The sequence below is a fragment of the Ovis aries genome, chromosome 1, assembly GCF_016772045.2.
Source record: "Ovis aries strain OAR_USU_Benz2616 breed Rambouillet chromosome 1, ARS-UI_Ramb_v3.0, whole genome shotgun sequence".
Taxonomy (NCBI): domain Eukaryota; kingdom Metazoa; phylum Chordata; class Mammalia; order Artiodactyla; family Bovidae; genus Ovis; species Ovis aries.
In genome coordinates, this window is record NC_056054.1 from 202,912,950 (window position 1) to 202,934,522 (window position 21,573).

The 21,573-nt window shown below is 40.7% G+C and overlaps 1 protein-coding gene across 15 annotated transcripts in view; it reads right to left on the minus strand.

Moving 5' to 3' along the window:
* Window positions 1-21,573, minus strand: part of VPS8 (VPS8 subunit of CORVET complex) — a 299,937-nt gene that overhangs the window by 15,351 nt on the left and 263,013 nt on the right. For 11 of the 15 annotated variants that reach the window (XR_009601662.1, XR_009601661.1, XM_060419734.1 and 8 more), the window contains one exon: window positions 20,205-20,258. The exons of the other annotated variants lie outside the window; for them this stretch is intronic. Coding sequence is in view for 9 of the 11 variants with exons in the window: in XM_060419734.1 (XP_060275717.1) it covers window positions 20,205-20,258 (54 nt within the window). In the remaining 2 variants the exon portion in view is untranslated. The remainder of the gene's footprint in view (window positions 1-20,204; window positions 20,259-21,573) is intronic. 15 annotated transcript variants of the gene reach the window in all.

Consider the following 21,573-nt stretch of genomic DNA (forward strand, 5'->3'; position numbering starts at 1 on the left):
GTCAGACACAGGAAGACAGACATCATATGACATCGCTTATATGTGGGGTCTAAAAAATGGGAAGAGATGAGCTTCTTTACAAACCAGAAATAGCTATGAATGTAGATAACAGACTTACGCTTACCTGGGGACAAAGGAGGGAGGGATAAACTGGGAGATTGGGGTTGACATATAAACATTACCATACATAAATAGATAACGAATACAAATCTGCTATATAGCACCAGGAGCTCTACTCAATACTCTGTAACAGCCTATATGGGAAACGAATCTTAAAAAACAGAAAAAGAGTGGTTATATGCACAACTGAGTCTCTCTGCCGTACACCTGAAACTAACACGACACTGCAAATCAACTATACCCCAATCAACATTAAAAAAAGGAGCAGTATCTGAGCCATGCTCTTGCAACACTGATGGCCTCACCTTCTTCAGGAGATCCTTCCCCATTCCGTTTTCTAGTTAAAACAATATCCTATCAGGCCTGTGAGGTCTCAACAAAAAGCCCAGGAGGCAGCAGGGCAGATAAAAACCCTCTATAGCTGTCAGTGTCATGCCTACAAGTGCATCTTGGAGGGCTGGGCTGCAGAAGTCCTGTGAGGACCAGCAGTGCTGAGGAACGAGCTGAGCTCTTGCAGGGAGACACCTCATGCGTGGTGAGAAGACAGTTTTATGCACATCAGGTCATGAATGTGTTCTGCCAGCACAGAAAAGGCTCCGAGCGTGGCTGACACTAATCTGTTGTGTTGATACAACTGAGGTCAGTTATCTCATCTACAAAACAGAAACCTGCATAATCTTCCTCACATGAGGGGAGTCAACGGGAGGGAAGAAGGGAAGGAGAAGGAAGAAACGGAGAAAACGTTTCCTGTCATCTGTTTAAGTCTCTGTCCTTATTCTACCACTTTTATGTTTGATGTGCATATCAACCCAACAGGTAGACTTGAGTGTCTGATTTACACGGGAGGAGGTTCAGACATGTTAAACCACAACTTGTAAGGGGAGCTCCTGACAACAGGTCTAATCCTAAGCCCACTCTCCACGTTAGTAGTAACACGAGGTGCTCCAAGTGTGGAGGTGTCAGGCACTTTCCGAGGACAGCCTGAGCTGGGGGTGTGTGTGGGGCTGAGAATCCCTGGGGCCACTGATGAGGTCAGCACCACAGAGCCATTTCACTATACAGATGACACAGTGGTTTTTCTTATTTGCTTGTCCGCCCATTTTGCTCCCTCACAAAAAGCAATGTCCCCCAGTTGGTTTCAAGTCTCTGATGCCTGTATACACCACCTGTCTATGCTTGGCGACTCCTAACCTGCTTTGGAAAGCAACACCGTGGGAAAGATCTATGGTGGCAAAAAGTAATGATCTCACTATGCTTAGAAAAAAAAGGTTTTTTTAAAAAACAGATTCAGTTTAGTTCAGTTGCTCAGTCGTGTCCAACTCTTTGTGACCCCATGAATCACAGCATGCCAGGCCTCCCTGTCCATCACCAACTCCCGGAGTTCACTCAGACTCACATCCATCGAGTCAGTGATGCCATCCAGCCATCTCATCCTCGGTTGTCCCCTTCTTCTCCTGCCCCCAATCCCTCCCAGCATCAGAGTCTTTTCCAATGAGTCAACTCTTTGCATCAGGTGGCCAGAGTACTGGAGTTTCAGCTTTAGCATCATTCCTTCCAAAGAAATCCCAGGGTTGATCTCCTTCAGAATGGACTGGTTGGATCTCCTTGCAGTCCAAGGGACTCTCAAGAGTCTTCTCCAACACCACAGTTCAAAAGCATCAATTCTTCGGCACTCAGCCTTCTTCACAGTCCAACTCTCACATCCATACATGACTACTGGAAAAACCATAGCCTTGACTAGATGGACCTTAGTCAGCAAAGTCATGTCTCTGCTTTTGAATATACTATCTAGGTTGCTTATAACTTAGGCAACTGTGGAATGTAGCCTGAGCTTTAAATAACTAATGTAGTTCCTTGGTCAAATTCATAAACCTTGCCTGTTGTCCTAACAGCGATTATTATTATTACAGAGCCAATTAGTGTAATGGAAAGCTCAGACTCCCCAACACATTAAAAAATAATTGCTGGGTGTCGTCACCCCCATATCATGGAGGCATTATCTAAAGTCGGCATTATCCAGAGATGTCAGGACACAGACTAGGACCATTGGTAACTTGAAAGGAAAAATGAAAGTACCAGGAAATGCAGTGGATGACAACTAGGCTGGGCCCCCCAATCTCCTCCCTTTCTGGGGGCACTGTCCTATGCAAACTTTCATTCTTGCTACATGGTATATTATGGTCCCTCCATTCTTGCTTTTTCTTTCTGTCAGGAAAAGAAATCTAAAAGAATCCAGAAAGACTTATTTTTATGGGAAGCAGAGTTACAAAGAAAAGCTCCTGAGTGGGGTGGCATTTTCTGTTAGTCAGAAATCCCCCTCTGTCTTATTAAAAAATCAAAACAGGGAATTCATATATGTAATTAAGGCTTCCTACCCTTTGATTATCTAACTGATTACTGTCTACTTAAGAGGAAAGTCAAACGATTATCTTGATAGATGCTGCTGTGGGGTAGCAATTAGGACAAAGCTCTCTTCCGAGGGCAGGGTCCTTAATGATTTCCTATCAGAGTCCTGATTGCTGACACATTTTAAATTCCAGTATTCCTGCCCATTTTAACTGGATAACATGATTACCTGATAACGAGAGGAGTAAAGAGTCAACTGGAAAAGCAAGTTTAACCCTAACATTATATAGCCAAAGCCAATTCAAGTTAACAATGCAATTACAAACCTAAGGAAAAAGAACACGTGCGCTGTGGTTGTACCCTATTTCTTTTAGACACCAATTTGCTGTCTGCCAAGAGAGAGAGAGATTGTGGGCCATTTCTCCTTTTGGATCTTGGTTGTTGGAAGATGGAGGGTAGGAAGTGAAGTGAGAAGAAAGTTAAGAAAAGGTACTATATTAAACTATTGTAACTGAGGGAAAAAACCAGCAAACCGGAAACTTCCAAATCTTGCCATTATAAAGTAATACTGCTGAACCAGAGTAGCTCTCCTAACATTAGTAGGTACAAAATCAGCTATATATAAATATAAATATATCAGTTATTGCCAAGTTTGGGACAAAAGGCAGAGCTGGACTGTAATCCTTGCCAGAGGGAGATACACCAAAGGTGTCCTGTGACTGCCCTGGGGTTCTACCTGGATGCACTTTCTGGACTGCAGCACAGGGAGGGAGAGGCCAAGGGGAAAGCGGCAGTCTTGCTGAGTTGAAGAATTAAAGACAGGAGGCTGGGGCTGGGCAACGGGTAGAATTTTGTAAAGGAGGAAGCTGAATTGAGAAGGAGCTCTAGGACTCTATATAGGAGTCCCCTTAAGCAGAGGGTCACCAGGAGTCGGACAGGACTAAGCACAAGTAAAGTAAGTGAAGCTTCTGACCCATTACTCAGCTGCACATATGCAGGCAAGACTCCAGAGGCCTGTCAGGGAAAGACTGCTGGGGATCAGCTCTCAACAGCTGTGAGATAAATGGAGCTTCTGGAGGGTGCAGAGTGCTGGAAGACACGGGAAACTAACTTCTAAGGTGAAAAGGCCTTGATAAACACCTGGGTGTCCACTGAGACAAAAAAAAAAAAAGCCATCTATTAGGATCCCGGATATTCTAGACCTGGCCAAACAAAGGTTAAAAGCAAGCCTCAAAAATATGTAGCTGATTTAACAGTAAATTAATAACCTATCAGAACAAAACTCTCTAAAGGAAGACAACAAAATCCAGATGATAACACATCATCCGCAATGATGAGTATAGAATCAGAAGTTTCCAGATATGTGGAAGAGGACAATGTGAATTCTAACTGGGAAAGAAGTTGATAGAAACAGACTCAGAGATGACAAATACTGGGTTAGCAGACAAGGAATTTAAAACATATAAATATGCTTAGGAAAGGATAGCCCTAACAACTCAATATACAAGGGAACCTCACTAGAGAAATGGAAACCATAAAAAGAATTAAATGATGGGAGATTAGTAAATGAACCTCTAGCACTGCAAGGTTCCTATATTTTGTGTTACGTAGTAAAATATTAACTAATCAGATTGCAATAATGTAAAGATGTATTCTGTAATTCCTACAGCAACCACTAAAAAGATAAAGAACAACAGAAGAATCAACAAAAATACTAAAAAATATTCAAATAGCCCCAAAGAAAACAAGGAAAAAGGAATAGGAAAGCAAAATTACAGATAAATCAAAAAAGAAAAAGGAAAAGGAGACAGATAAATCAACAATTATAGTTGGAGACTTTTAACACTCTTCAGTAATTATCAATAATTAAATAACTAAACAAAAAAAATCAGTAAGCATACAGAAGATACAAAGAACACTAACGACTGTTTTCACTTAATTGAAATTTATAAGAATTATACCCAACAACTGTAGATTACACTTTTGAATGAATGATGTTCACCGAACAATGTTCACATGAATTCACATGAATGTTCACATGAATAATGTTCACATTGAGAAACTATATGCTTGGCCATAAAAAAGTCTCAATGACTTTTCCAAGATCTATATCATAGAGCGTATGTTCTTTGACCTCAACAGAATTAAATCAGAAATCCACAACAGTAATGTATCTAGTATGACCTAAATCAAGTCCCTTATGATTATACAGTGGAAGTGACAAATAGATTCAAGAGATTAGATCTGATAGAGTGCCTAAAGAACTACTGATGGAAAGAACTATTGTAACACTGTACAGGAGGTGATGATCAAAACCATTCCCGAGAAAAAGAAATGCAACAAGGCAAATGGCTGTCTGAGGAGGCTTTACAAGTAACTGAGAAAAGAGAAGGGAAAGGCAAAGAAAAGGAATGATATATCCATCTGAATGCAGAGTTCCAAAGAATAGCAGGGAGAGATAAGAAAGCCTTCCTAAGTGAACAAGGCAAAGAAACAGAGGAAAGCAATAGAATAGGAAAGACCAGAGATCTCTTTGAGAAAATTATAGAGATACCAAGGGAAAGATAGAGATACCATTTCATGCAAAGATGGGCACAATAAAGGATAGAAACAGTATGGGCCTAACAGAAGCAGAAGATATTAAGAAAAGGTGGCAATAATACACAGAAGAACTATACAAAGAAGGTCTTAATGACCCAGACAACCACAATGATGTGATCACTCACCTAGAGCCAGACATCCTGGAGTGTGAAGTCAAGTGGGCCTTAGAAAGCATTACTACAAACAGTCAGTGGAGGTGATGGAATTCCAGCTGAGTTATTTCAAACCGTAAAAGATGAAGCTGTTCAACTGCAGCACTCAATATACCAGCAAATTTGGAAAACTCAGCAGTGGCCACAGGACTGGAAAAGGTCAGTTTTCATTCCAATTCCAAAGAAGAGCAATGTCAAAGAATGTTCAAACTATCATGCTCATTTCACATGCTAGCACGGTAATACTCAAAATCCTTCAAGCTAGGCTTCAACAGTACATGAACCAAGAACTTCCAGATGCACAAGCTGGATTTAGAAAAGACAGAGGAACCAGAGACCAAACTGCCAACGTCTGCTGGACCATAGAAAAAGCAAGGGAATTGCAGAAAAACATCTACTTCTGCTCCATTGACCACCTTAAAGCCTTTATCTGTGTGGATCCCAACAAACTGTAGAAAATCCTTCAAGAGATGGGAATACCAAAGCACCTTACCTGTCTTCTGAAAAACCTGTATGCAGGTCAAGAAACAACAGTCAGACATGGAACTACCGACTGGTTCAAAATTGGGAAAGGAGTATGTCAAGGCTGTATTTTGTCACCCTGCTTATTCAACTTACATGCAGAGTACATTATGCAAAATGCTAGGCTGGATGAATCACAAGCTGGAATCAAGACTGCTGGGAGACATACCAACAATCTCAGATATGCAGATGATACCACTATAATGACAGAAAGTAAAGAGGAACCTTTTGATGAGGGTGAAAGAGGAGAGAGAAACAGCTGGCTTGAAACTCAACATTCAAAAAACTAAGATCAAAGAATCTGGTCTGAATACTTCATGGTAAACAGAAGGGGGAAAAGTGGCAAAATCACTGCAGAGGGTGACTACAGCCATGAAATTCAAGATGCTTGCTCCTTGGAAGGAAAGTTATGAGAGACAGTGTATTAAAAAGCAGAGACATCATTTTGCTGACAAAGGTTCATATAGTCAAAGCTATGGTTTTTCCAGTAGTCATATATGGATGTGACAGCTGGACCATAAAGAAGGGTGAATGCCAGATAGTTGATGCTTTTGAATTATGATGCTGAAGAAGACTCTTGAGAGTCCCTTGGACTGCAAGGAGATCAGACCACTCAATCCTAAAGGAAATCAGTCCTGAATATGCATTGGAAGGACTGATATTGAAGCTGAACCTCCAATACTTAAGCCATCTGATGCGAAGAAATGACTTACTAGAAAAGACCCTGATGCTTGGAAAGGTTGAAGGGAGGAAGATAAGGGGACGAGAGAGGAGGAGATGGTTGGATGGCATCACCATCTTGATGGACATGAATTTGAGCAAGCTCTGGGAGTTGGTGATGGACAGGGAAGCCTGGCATGCTGCAGTCCATGGGGTCGCAAAGAGTTGGACACGACTGAACAACTTGAACTGACTGAATATATTCAATTTCAACAAACTGTCCTGTTTCAGATTCAGTTCAGTCTCTTGGTCATGTCCAACTCTTGTGACTCTCTGTTTTAGATAGGGAGGTTAAAAGTTTTTCATTCAAGATTCCTCCTCTCCAGATGCTTTTCAGCTATTACTAAATTCTGCTCAAGTATATTTTCATTTTGTTCTGATACACTCCATTATTTTTGTCCTTTTCTGCTGTTTGCATATTGAAAATTACCTCAAAGCAGCTGAGGAGGCAGGTGGAGTATAACATATTTTTATTTTTTTTAAAAAAAGGCCCACAACAAATAACAAGTTAGAAAGTTAGGCCAGACACTAAAAATGATAGACAGTAGTTTATGCCAAGTACCAAATGAAGTATGAGTAACAACTGCTGTAAGAATTCAAAGGAAGAGGTCAAAGACATTTAAATTCAATATTATGAACTAAGTGGGTTTCCTGATTATCTCGCTGGCCTATTCACTCTGCCACTGTGCTACAGGTTTTCCTCTCTCTCCAAACTCTCAACATTCCTCACTTCCTTCATATTCTCAATTGATTTCTCAGTGAACTAGAAAGCGAGGAAGAAAACCTCTCCAAATGTTTGCCACCACAGCCACAATGCGGGACCCCAGGCAGAGTGGCCTCTGTGTTGCTCCCAGGTCACACCGGCACTCTCCTGCATCCAGACCTCTGCATCTGCTGCTGCTTCTGGCTGGAATGCTCTTTCCACTCAGGCTTACACGAGTGAAAGTGGAAGTCGCTCAGGTGTGTCTGACTTTTTGCGACCCCATGAAGTTCTCCAGGCCAGAATACTGGAGAGGGTAGCCTTTCCCTTCTCCAATATTCCCAACCCAGGGATTGAACCCAGGTCTCCCACACTACAGGCAGATTCTTTACCAGCTGAGCTATCAGGGAAGCCCCATGACTGAACCTTCAACTTTTTTCAGGTAGAAAACATTAGCAATCAACCTTCGGTAACTACTCCATTTAAAAATGCAATCTTCCTTTTTATCTCCCTCATTGTGTTTTTCCTCCATAGCCTTTTCAGAATATAATACACCATATATCTTTAATATTTCCCCTCTGTCAGCTGAATGTGAGCTCTGTGAAGGCAGAGACTTGGCTTTGTTCCCTGGAGGATCCCCTTGCACACAGACCGGTGCCTGGTTGTACAGAAGGTACTTGATAAATCTTTTTCGAATGAATGAAGCAGAATTTGAGCTGGAGGTTAAAAATAAGGCATCACTTATGAGGAGAGGGAAGGAAGGACATACCAGACTACAGAAAGGAGAGGAAGAGCAAATATATGGACATGGGATTCATTATGCTTAAGAAAGTGAGAAATTTCCTTTAGTTAGAGAAGAAGGAAAAGAAGAGAAGATGAGGATGAAGTGTGGGCTGGTGATGCATCAACGGCCTAGACTGTCAATCTAAACTTATTCAGACTTAACTTTGTTAGCACCAAGGAGCAACTGAAGTTTTCTCAGCATAGAAGGGGTGGAGGAGGGGGGACTGGAGCTCTAGGAGACAGAGGCAGTGGGGTCAGTGGACAGATTTTTGGAAGCAGACAGGCACACTGACTGGGGAATCACAACACTACCGAAGCAAATGGGAAGAGTAGGGAAAGAGACGGTTGGCACTGTTGAAGAAGGCTTCTCATAGCTAAAAGCAAAACACAGGGAATTAGAGAATTTCTTCCTCCTAAAGACTGCAAAGAAATCTCTGTATAATTTCATTTTCTTTCACAGAGTGCAGTGAAGTTCCTGGAGACAGATATGAATTGCCCTGTATAGTTCCATAAGAAGGCAGCCTTAACTGAATCAAGCAATAAAGGAAAAAGTTATGTGACTCAACCATTTAGAGTGGGGTCTCTTCTTTAAGAAAACGCTGTGTCTGGAATAATAGCTACTATTAACAGCTATTTCACCACAAAACCCGGGCGCTAAAACGTATTCATGTCAAAACAGAATCACAACTAGAATGCCTGTGCGATATGTGCAGAAAACAACAAAACCCACAGAAGTCCCAAAGCAGGAACCTGTCAGACAGAACACACCATATTAAGTAAATACCCACTCTTCATCTTCTCTTCCTTTAACCAAAGAAGATTTCTCACTGTTTGCTGTACATACTCGATTCCATGTTATGATATTCCAGGAAAGGACTGGGAGCTTTCAGGGGTAACACAGTAACTGATTTGGGACAGTGGTCCAGACAGAAGGCTGTACTCTGGGTAACAGTATATCAGCCACTCAGGAACATCACGTACATTAAAGCAATTCAAACTCTGCAAAGCTCTGCTGTTTGGAGTCTATGACCTTTACAAATAGGTGATATTTCAACAGAGTGCAATTACGAATGGCCTACTGAGTTGTTTTTAATGCAAAACAATAAGCTGTTGGCTGCTCTGTCACACATGCTGAAGAGAAAAGAAGATCTCTGCCATGTATTTTAGGAAAGCTGAAAAGCTTCATCAGGAATACTGTTGGAGGGGAAAGGCCCTTCTGTAAGCTGCTCAATACTCTTGAACTGCGGCAGGGTCCAAAATTCCAAGGAGATGGTAGACATGATGTCACTACTTGTTTTGCTAAGCACTACTTATTATATACTTCCATATACTGAGAGGGGACCGAAGAGAGAATAAAGAAACACCACTGGCTCTGATGTGGTCTCACATACGTTTATGATCTCATATGACTGGATTCTACTCAGTGGAAACAATCTTGTCAACTATTAATAACTAAGAAGCAGAATATTAAGGTGTCACATTAAGACGCTGAAAAATTACATCCATTAACCTTCAACTGCCAAAGTGTGGTGACTAATGAACGTGACTAGGTCTCTCATGATCAGCTACAGGGTTCTATTCTTAGCTTTGTTCGGTACAAATATTTTATCCATGGCTTGGATAAACATAAAACAGGCCAACATGCATGGTATGAAAATACATGACTCCCAAAGGTTATAAACTGAAATAATACAAGAAAAGCCCTGTATTGACTCTAGAAACTGATTTATTTACATAGGGCAGGACCAGTAGCATGCGTGAACAGAATCAGGGGTTTGCTATCAAACATAGTTGAATCATCCTTACCAAATGGCTGCTAAAAAAGGTAATGTGCTTCTGGTTCAATTTATAGAAACAGAACCTAGAGAAGGAAAAGGCTGCACACTATCCAACAATAGGACATTCTGGAAAAGAAAAAACTATGTAGACAGTTAAAAAACAAACCAAAAAACCACAGCAGCTGCCAGAGCTTTGCAGGGAGGGAGGGAATGATGATTAGGTGATGTAAACTGTACATATGACTGTAGTGTAAACTATTGATTTTAGTTAATAATGTGGCTTATTAAGTATAATATACATACCACAGAAATGCTAGAGGTAAATAACACGGAAAATTGGGGTAAGGGGATATATGGTAACTGCATATTTTCCATAAACCTGAAACTGCTCTAACAAAATTTATTAATTTAAAAAAAACACATTAATCAAAATGCTACATTAGAAAATATTAACTTAATGCAAAAGAAATGGGTGAGGAATGGGATCTGCACACTGGCCCTGAGACCCTTGGCTAGTCTCACTTTTCAAGCCAGAAGATACACACAATCACAGTAGAGAAGGATTAGTGTCATAAACAAATGCTCACTGCTGTCCTTCCTGGTAACTGTTTCTCACTGACATTCTCTCTTTCTACCTGAGGACTAATAGGCAGGTTCCAGAAAAGCCCAGGTCACGGACTTCAGGTCAGAATCACGGAAAAGAAAGAAGGTTTTTCTATATATAATATCATGTCAGCTGCATACAGTGACATGCAGCTTATGCATGCAGTTTACCTCTTCCCTTCCAATTTGGGTACCTTTTTCTTGTCTGACTGCTGTGGCTAGGACTTCCAATACTGTATCGAACACAAGTGGACTGAGAGTGGGCATCCTTATCTTGTTTCAGACTTTAGTGGGAACGCTTTCAGCTTTTCACTGTTGAGGATTGTATTGGCTGTGGGTTCGTCATAAATAGCTTTTAATAAGTTGAGATACATTCCCTCTGTATCCATTTTGGTAAGACTTATCATGAAAAGATGTTGAATTCTGTCAAATGGGTTTTTTTTTTGCATTTATTGAGATGACTGTGTGGTTGTCTTTTCTTTTGTTAATGTAGTATATCACATTAATTTGCATATGCTGAACTATCCTTGTGAACTTGGGATGAATCCTACTTGGCCACTGTGTATGATCTTTAGATCACAGATGTGGTTAACTAAAATTCTGTTGTGAAATTCTGCATCTATATTCACTATGAAAGGTATTGGCCTGTAATTTTCTCTTTTGGTGGTATCTCTGGTTTTGGTATTAGGGTGATGGTGGCTTTGGGAGTGCTCCCTCCTCTTTAGTCTTTTGAAAGTCTGAGAAGGATCAGTAAAAGTTCTTTGTATGTTGAGTAGAATTTGCCTGTGAAGCCATCTGGTTCTGGACTTTAGTTTGTAGGGAGTTTTTTTTGGTTGTTTGTTTTTAAATTACAGATTCTATTTCATTTCTGGTGATTGCTCTGTTCAAATCATCTGTTTCTTTTTTATTCAGTTTTCATGGACTGTGTGTTTCTAGAAAGTTGTCTATTTCTTCTAGGTCGTCAAATTTGTTGACATATAATTGTTCATATTCAAACTGGAAGAGGAGGTAGAACTGTCACTCTCTGTAGATGACATGATACTATAAATAAAAAATCTTAGAGACTCCACACAAAAACTACTAGAACTGATAAATGAATTCAGCAACATAGCAGGGCACAAGATTAACATTGAGAAGTTGGTTGCATTTCTTTACATTGACAATGAAATAGCAGAAAGAGAATGCAGAAAAACAACACCTTTTAGAAATGATACAAATGAACTCAACAAAACAGAAAGAGACTCAAAGACTTACAAAACGAACTTATGGTTGCCAGGGAAGGGATAGTTAGGTAGTTTGGGATGGACATGTACACACTGCTATATGTAAAACGGATCACCAACAAGGACCTACTGTACAGCACATGGAACTCTGCTCAATGTTATGTGGCAGCCTGGATGGGAGAGGGGTTTGGAGGAGAATGGGTACATGTATATGTATGGCTGAGACTCTTCACTGTTCACCTGAAACTACCACAACATTGTTGATCAGCTATACGCCCATATAAAAGAAGCAAGTTCGAAAAATAAAACTAAAAAAAAAAAGATGCACCCATATGATCACAGCAACTCCATTCACAATACCCAAGACACAGAAACAACCTGAATGTCCACTGACAGATGAATGGATAAATAAGAGGTGGTGCATATACACAATGGAATACTATTCAGCCATAAAAAAGAACAAACTAATGCCATCTGCAACAACACGGATGCAATTAGCAATCTTCATACTAAGTGAAGTCAGTCAGAAAGACAAGTGTACGATATCACTTTTATGTGGAATCTAAAATACGGCAAAAAGGAACCTATCTACAAAACAGAAACAGACTCAAAGAGAGAACAGACTTGTGGCTGCCAAGGGGGAGACGATGGACTAGGAGCCTGGGATTGGTAGACGCAAACTATGACCTACAGAATGGATAAACCAATGTCCTATTATATAGCACAGGGCACTATATTTAATATCCTGGGATAAACCAGAATGAAAAGGAATGTATATAACTGAGTCACTCTGCTATACAAAAAATTTAACACCACACTGTAAATCAACAATACATTAAGTAAATAAATAAGAATAGGAAAGAACATGGCAGCAACAGTCAGATCCACGACCATGTCAAACTTTACCTAAGCCATGAGCTCCCGGAAAACAGTCAGATAAGGACATTTCCCTTAACCTGTTTTCCAGAACAGAAAGAACCACCCCTCCCCATAAGACTCAGAGAAGACCTAGATAGTCCTCAGGCTTACTGTGACAAAGCCAGACACGCCTGTCCTCACTGATTGATTAGAACAAAATGCTTGCCAACTGATAACCAAATATTAACTAGGCTTCTCTCCTCCCAAGCTTCTGACCCACCCTCTGCTCAAGCCAGCATACCACCTTTCCTTAATGATATCTGAGAATCAGCTGACATCAAGGAAAGACATTTCTTGATCACTATCTGATTCTGCCACCTACTCTCCCATATCTGGTCCTTTCTAGATTTGTTTACCTGCCTCTATAAAAGAAATTTCCTTTCTGCCCAATATTTGAGACCCTTGCACATCCTTTGGTCAAAATGTTCCCCCTATGGTAATAGCTCCCTCCCCTTATGGCAGTAATTCTTTTGAATGAATCTCTTCTTATCTAAGTCCAAATTTGTTTTTCTTTGATAGACAACATATTCTATTAATTCAGACTAGGTGTTAGGGTCTAACTAAAATCATTCAGCATATTAACGAGCATGCCACTTGCTTAATGCAACTATAGACTCCTAAGATTTTAACCTTCCAAAAGATCTAAAAATCAACCAGTCCAACCTCTCACCCAGAGCAAGAATACATCTGTAGAAGCTTTGAGAGACAGACATCCTGCCACTGCTTGCATACCTCTGGTAAGAGGTAATGTAAGAAAATTCTCATACTAAACCAACATCATCATTTATGCAGTACTTGTCTGTCCTCTGAACTACTTACTGGGTTGGCCAAAAATCTGGAAGTCAGAAGCATTCTTTGAATTGGGTTGGCCAAAAATTTCGTTCAGGAAACCGAAAGGAAATTTTTGGCCAACCCAATACAAACAACACTTCTAACTTCCGAATCAGCACCCTCCAGATATCTGAAGGCGACTGCACCTCAGCTTCTTCACATCAGCATAAAGAGGTCCTTTGGCCTGCTGAGGTCTTCTATCCTGTCTATGCAAAAACAAAGATCAAATCACATCCCCCGGTTGCTCTGTTTGTTAAATCAATAGAGGCATGGAAGTCACATCTGGATATAATGTGCATCTAAGTTTTCCTAAGACAGTCTAATACTTTAAGGAAAGAGGAAGCATACAACAAGGGCTATCACTTTGTTGTTCATGAGGAACTGCACCTTTGCAGGAGAGTTAAGGGTGAGGCAAAAGGCCAATGACTTCAGCTTATACCACAAAGTGAGAGCAGTCAGAACAGTGCAGTACTGGCACAAAACCAACAATGGATCAATGGAACAGAACAAAGTTCAGAAAGAAACCCATGCACTTACGGTCAATAATCTACAACAAAGCATGCAAGAATATACAATGGAGAAAGGACAATCTCTTCAAGTGCTGTGGGGAGAAATGGACAGTTACACGTGAAATTAGAACATTCTGTAACACCATACACAAAAATAAACTCAAATTGAATTAAAGACCTAAACGCAAGACCTAAAATCATAAAACTCCTAGAGAAAGACACAGGAAGAACACTCTTTGACATAAATTGTGGCAGTATTTTTTTGGATCCATTGGATCCATTTCCTAGAGTAATGGAGACAGAAGGAAAAATAAACGGGACCTAATTAAACTTAAAAGCTTTTGCATAGTGAAGGAAACCATCAACAAAAAAGACAACCTACTGAATGAGAGAAAGTATTTGCAAATGATATGACTGCTAAGAGGTTAATATCCAAAATAAATAGTTCATGTAACTCAACATTAAAAACACAAATAATAAATGTTGGCAACAAAGTAGAGAAAAGGGAACCCTCATATGCTGTTGATGGGAATGTCAACTGTGCAGCCACTGTGGAAAACAGTATGGAGGTTTCTTATTAAACTAAAAATAAAACTACTACATAATCCAGAAATTCCACTCCTGGGTATATATCAAAAAAACCCTCAAAACACTAATTTGAAAAGATACACGCACCCTAATAGTCATAGAAGGATTATTTACAATTACAAAAAAACAACTGGAAGCAACCTAAGTATCCATCAACAGATGAAAGAATAAAGAAGATGTATATACATACAATGGAATTCTACTCAGCCGTAAAAAAGAATGAAATTTTGCCACTTGCAGCAACATAGATGGATGTGGAAGGTATTATGCTAAGTGAAATAAATCAGATAGAAAAAGACAAATAGTATATGATATAACTTATATGCAGAATTTAAAAAATACAACAAACTAGTGACTGTCTCAGAAAAAAGAAACAGACTCACCGATAGAACAAACTAGTGGTTACCAGTGGGGACAGGAAATATAAGGGTAGGGGAGTGGGAAGGACAAACCACTATATACAAAATAAGCTACAAGGATACATTGTACAACACAGGGAATATAGCCAATATTTTATAATAACTATAAATAGACTATAACCTTTAAAAACTGTGAATCACTATATTGTATACCTGTAGCTTATTGACTCATTGGAAAAGACCCTGGTGCTGGGAAAGACTGAAGGCAGAAGGAGAAGAGGGTGACAGAGGATGAGATAGTTGGCTGGCATCACCGGGTCAATGGACATGAACCTGGGGGAGATGGTGAGGGACAGGGAAACCTGGTCGGCTACAGTCCATGGGGTTGTGAAGAGTCAGACGCAACTTGGTGGCTGAACAACGACAACAACTTATATAATATTGTACATCAACTGCACTTCAATTAAATAAAAGAGGCAAATGAATTTTTATTTAGGCCATCATCACACAACACCTAGGATCTGCTGCATCTGTCTCTCAGTGCTTTCTCCTTTTGTGATCCTTTGACTTTTGTGAAACTATCAACCAGTCATTCTTGGGCTGGTCAGTTAAAGCAGCCAGCTTTTCCTGTTGCTATGGAAACAGTGGTTCTATAAGGCTTTTTCCTTAAAAAACAAAAAAAAACTTCCCACTCCATAATTTAATAAAATCATGAGCAAATACACTCATCTACATTGCTGACATGACTGGCAAGACTTGGAATTATCTATAAAAATTCTGCCTCACCAGAACATTTCAGAAAAAAGGTCAGCTCTAAATTCTGATATTACACATGAAACTGTGCACCAGTTTCTGGGAGGCTTGGCTATTAAATCCACCAGTTCAGTCACCATTAACTTGTGTTTTAAGAGCCTGGCACATCAGAGGCTTATTGAATATTTACTGAATTTACCCAGAACTACTAGAAAGGCTTCCCACTCTGCCACTCTCAGTCTTCTCCCTAACTGGAAGAAGAGAACATTGACTGTACCCCTAACTAGTGGGTTCCGCCAGCCAGAGTACCCAGGCCCTGATGCTTCCACAACAGCAGAGAAAGCTCATCTAAAACACGGATGGCTCAGAGAGTGTAACCACTCTTTTGTAATAAAAAATAAGGCAAAACTGCTTTCTCTGATTATTATGCATGTAACAATGCCATTGTTCATTCTGAATATTCATTGGAATGACTGATGCTGAAGCTCCAGTACTTTGTCCACTGGATGTGAAGAGCCAACTCATTGGAAAAGACCCTGATGCTGGGAAAGACAGATGGGAGGAGAAGGGGGCAACAGAGAATGAGGTGGCTGGGTGGCATCACTGACTCAATGGACATGAGTCTGAGCAAACCCTGGGAGAGAGTGGAGGACAGGGAAGTCTGGAGGGCTGCAGTCCATGGGGTCGCAAAGAGCTGGACTCGACTGAGCGCCGCAACAACAGTGTCAACTTTGCCACACAAGTTCCTGGTTGGTTTCTAGCACAGTCAAGAAGTGATGCACTACAGCTAAGAGGTTTTTACTGCTGCCTTCCACTAACTCTCTACACTTCTTTAATCCACCTCAAACACTGACAGTACCTCCAATCTTGATCTATGCTAGGGAGTTTACTGCAATGAACTTTATGACAATTTCTATCTAAGGAAAATGTATCTAATTTTCAAATTTCTAGTCATCCGAGATCAAGATACATCCGAGATACAGAAGTCCTAGGAAAGTATATGTGTTTTCCTACGTTTTTTATTGAACTTATCAGTTAGAGCGCATTAAGAAGACATTTTATATACAAAAAATATGGTATACAAATTTTAAGCACTATAGATAAATTATTACACATGATAAGTATTTCTAATCCAGAGCTTTCCAAAGGAATTTCTAAAATACAAAATGCTCATGGAATGTGCCTGGTCCTGACATGGCAGCAGAATAGAGTGACTCCTCCACGAGACACCCACCCCGAGCCAGCAGGACCTGACACAATACGGCTCCCGGCTCCTCGGCACTCGAACATGGCTCTTGGCAGGGCCAGCGCTGACAGCAGAGTCGCCAAGCACTTTCTGCGGTTTCTGGTCAACAGAGAAAAGCTTTGGCTCAAATCAAGAACACTGCTGCTCTTTTGTGTTCCTTACACATGCCACTCTGGCAGTCACACTGTTCAGCAGCTACTGCTGGTGCTCCCATCTGTCAGTGCAGCGTTGGGAAGAGTGACTGCAGATCCGAGACGACAACCAGAACACACAGATACGCACATACAAACACAGACACACACGCCGAACTGGGGAAGTGACGACGACACGCTGAGCCTCACACTGATCGTGCTCAGAGTGCTGCTGCCTGAGCTCAAACAGTAAGGAGCTGACCGTGCTGGAACACAAGCCCAGGGCAGCAACAATGTGTCACTGGTCCTTTCTAGAGTTATCCAGCAGAAACTCCTCTTCCCCCTTGAGTCCCCAAAACAACTACCAAGTCTGTAGAATCTTACGTCTCTCTCATCCACGAAACAACTCCTGAGCAACTACGTACTCTGTTCTACACTTAGAGGAACAAGAAACACAACTGCTGTGGGCCCTGCCCTTCTGAGGCAGAGGGTCTAGTGGGGGACACATATAAGCAAAGAGGCAATTTCAACACAGCCAGGTAAGCATGTTGGTAGAGACGAGTTCAGGGTTCTCTGAGAGCTTAAAAAAGGAAGGACGCCTAACTTAGACTTAGGGTATCCAAAGGGTGTAGGGGGACAAAAAAGGCTAAGACTTGAATCTACCTCACCTCCTCATTCCATTAACATAGCACAGGCTTAGGACTTTGTTTCTTCTAATTGGTCTTTCTGCCTCAAACCTCATGTCTGGTGGGAGCACTTATCCTTGAGATGAAAAGCAAACTTCACAGGCTGGGCTCTGTCACCTGGACTCTTGTTTATTTCACTGGGCTGCTGTAAGCTTCCATATTTAAGATAAGCAGAACAGCCCCCATTTCCTGAAATGTGTTGTGTTCACCTGTATCTGCCAAGAATACCTTTTCCCTTGTTTCCAGGCTGGAGTAAGCTCTACCTCCACTGGGAAGCCTTCCCTGATCTCTTCTCTTAGTCTGGGAGAAGCACCTGTTATGATGTACATTTTAAAGTTTTTCTAAACACTGTAACCAGTGAGATATTAAGTACATGCTGTTAAGTTAGGGCTTCAAGTCAGGGGTGGTCAGTGGCCCTAACCAAGAATCCACATTTCAGAGATGGCAACACATGAACTTCCAAAGGAGGCTCCTAAAAGCCTTTTAGCTGTTCATATTTGGACTAACACCTACGACTTTGCTCATTAGCTCAGAAAACAGCAGAAAAATTTTCTGTTGGTAAAATTAATGGCTTGATAATCAGAATGTTAAATATTAGAAATGGTCTCTCATTGCTAAAATAAAAGGTACTCAAAATATGTATTAATAGGCTGGATAAAATGTTTTTGAGATATTAATTTAACAAATGTCTTTTATGGTTGGATTTGCTTTCATTATAATCTAGTATCAATGTTGTAGAGGAGCAGCTAACCATTTCTCAAGTTTCTTAATTAGACTCTGTACCTAAAGAATATAAGAGTTGCACTAGATGAGGTTGGTAATTTCAAAACAGGGCTTCTCCCCCGCATTCTTGCAGCACCCCATCACCCTGCATGGCATGCGTCAAGGTGCAAGGTCACCGTCAGGGCACGTGTCTACCTTCCCCACCAAAGGCTGAGGTCCTTGAGAACGCGGATGTTATTTCTCAACTCTGTAGTCTGCTTCTTTGCTCATTATCTGGTACAAAGAAATATCTGCTGAACGGACAATACTATCAGTAGCATAACAGAGTGAAAGGATTAGTCCAACATTAGACTAGGAGTTGGGGGAGACTTGTGTTTTAATGCCAGTTATAATTTACTGAGTATTTAATATGTGTCAGGCACAGTGGTAGGCACTTAAATCATTTCTCATTTACTCTTTAAATTCTGAGAGGTAGCATTATCCTTTTACAGAGAAGGAAACAGGGAGGCTGACTTGAGGTTATTCAGATAAAGAAGTGGAAGAGTCGATCTTTGAATCCAAGTCTGGCTGAACCCAAAGCATGGGTTTTTAACCATTGTGTTAGAAGTGTGTTCCATGTAACATTTGAGAGAGGCAAAAAAATTTCCCTCTAGAGTCCAGTTTCCTCCTTTGTTTACTGAGTGGGATTAAGTGGCTGATGCCCTTTCCAGCTCCTCACGTTGCAGTGTGACGGTTCTGAGCGGCAGCAATCAGCACCACCACCTTGCCTGCCCTTGCTGCCTGACAAGAGTGAAAGAGGTCTTCGTGTGCAACATGTTCTAGGGCTTTTCAGATAACATATTTTGCTTCTTTTTTTTCTTCCTTTGAAGCAGTCTTGGAGGATTCTGAAGGCAGAGAAAAGGGACCTGTTTTTGGCACAATGCTTTGAAGCTAGAACCTGCTGTTAAGTCAACAGGGCCAGCAAGTTGTTATTTTTGTTCTATTATACAAGCTTTTGCCGACATGGATGCTGTGAAATTGTTTTAAAAAGGTGGGGGACAAGGAAAGCAAACCTTCAACCAGGACACAGAGAAATAAAAACAGAAAAAGAGAGCATAGCAAAAACGCCAATCTGTTGGCTGTGTTTCCACTGTACTGTTACAGCTGGATTAAAAAAAAGGATTTTAGTGGTTCTCTTGGCATCATCTGAGAATTACTTGGTTGAAAGACAAACTCTATCTGTGCCACAGAGTTTACAGTCTCGGGGTGAAATAGCACAGATAGAAGTTCTATCTCATGAGTATTTATGAGGACTTACTTAGCTGAAACCCGCTGAAATGTTAATACCTCAGACTAGTTTGTTCTAGGAACAGCCACCTGGAGGGACGGTACATTGTTAAGAAAAACTATATACCTTTCATCCTTAGAATATCTTTCATCTGCTATCACTCACTGATACCAGGATGCCCATTTGGCGCTAGTAAGAAAGAACCTTCCAGCCAATGCACAAGACATAAGAGACATGGGTTCGATCCTTGGGTCAGGAAGATCTCCTGGAGGAGGGCATGACAACCTGCTCCAATATTCTTGCCTGGAGAATCCCATGGACAGAGTTGCTTGGCAGGCTACAGTCCATAGGGTTGTGAAGGGTCGGACACAACTGAAGCAACTTGGCACATAGTACCCACACAGGAATTCTAGAACAATGAAAGTCCCTAGTTGCCAGGACACTGATGCTAGACTCAACCCCCCAGCTGGCTTCTCTGAAAGAGTCAAAAAGCTCTGGTGACACCTATTTAAGGCATCCAATCAGAAAGAACCTCTGACAGCATTAAGATGATTAAAAATCACTCATTGTGAGAACACTGTTCAATAGAGGAGAACACACACACAGAAGGAGGAAGTTGGCTTTCTTCCATTAAAACTCACTTACCTTTTTAATAGCAGGATCCCCTTTGGACAGATGACAGGATGGGGACATTTTTACCTAGGGGGGAAAAAAAGGCAAACCTTTTGATATCTTATTTACAGTTTAGTTTTGTTTGACCCACCCTCAAATAATTCAACTAGAAGTGGCATAGTAGTGTGTGCGCATGCTCAGTCAGGTCCAATTCTTTGAGGCCCCATGAACTGTAGCCTGCCAAGCTCCTCTGCCCACGGAATCTTCCAGGCAAGAATTCTGGAGTGAGGTACCATTTCCTTCTTCAGGGGATCTTCCTGACCCAGGGGTCAAACCCGAGTCTCTTGTGTCTCCTGCATTGGCAGGTGGATTCTTTACCACTAGTGCTACCTGGAAAGCCCCAGAAGTGGTATAACTGAGATAATACAGACATTTTAAGGGAACCAATGAATATATGTATATTTTTAAAAATCCCTTTGAAGTTTCTCTGAGATGAAAAACACAGTGGTTAGCCAAGATAAAAATGTGATTAAGCTATGAAAAGTATTACAGATGGTCCAAATTGGTTTTAGCCAAATGGTAAGGAACCTAAGAGATCTTTGGGTACAATATTAATTTTAACTATCTTTGTGGACAACTGACATGATCCAAAGTAGTCAGGGATATATTATTTCATAATGATAAAGAAATCAATTCATCAGGAGGACATAACAACCCTAAACATCTACACATCTAACAACTTAAAATACGTAAGTTAAAAAGTGATAGAACTGCCAGGAGAAATAGACCTTACAGCCAGAGATTTCCATATTTCCCTCAAGAAATGAGAGAACAAATATGAAGATATACCCAATTCAAAAAATGGGCAAAGGATCTGAACATTTTTCCAAAGAAGACATACAAAAGAACAATAGATACGTGAAAAAGTGCTCAACATCACTTATGAGGGAAATGCAAAGCAAAACTACAGTGATGTATCACCTCACACCAGTTAGGATGGCTTTCATAAAAAAAAGACAAGGTATAACCAATGCTGGCGAGGATGTGGAGAAAGGGAGCCCTTACACATTGTTGGTAGGAATGTAGATTAGTACAGCTATTATGGAAAACAGTATGGCAGTTCCTCAAAACTTTAAAAACTGAACTACCATATCATCCAGCAATCTCACTGCTGGGTATATATCAGAAGGAATTGAAATTAACATCTTGAAGAGATACCTGCTCACTCATGTTCAGCATACCATTATTTACAATAGCCAAGATATGGAAACAACTCAAGCATCTATCAGTAGATGAATGGATAAAGAAGATATATATATATATACACATACACACACATATATATATCTCTCTCACATCCTCACACACACACAATGAAATATTACTCAGTCATAAAAGAAGG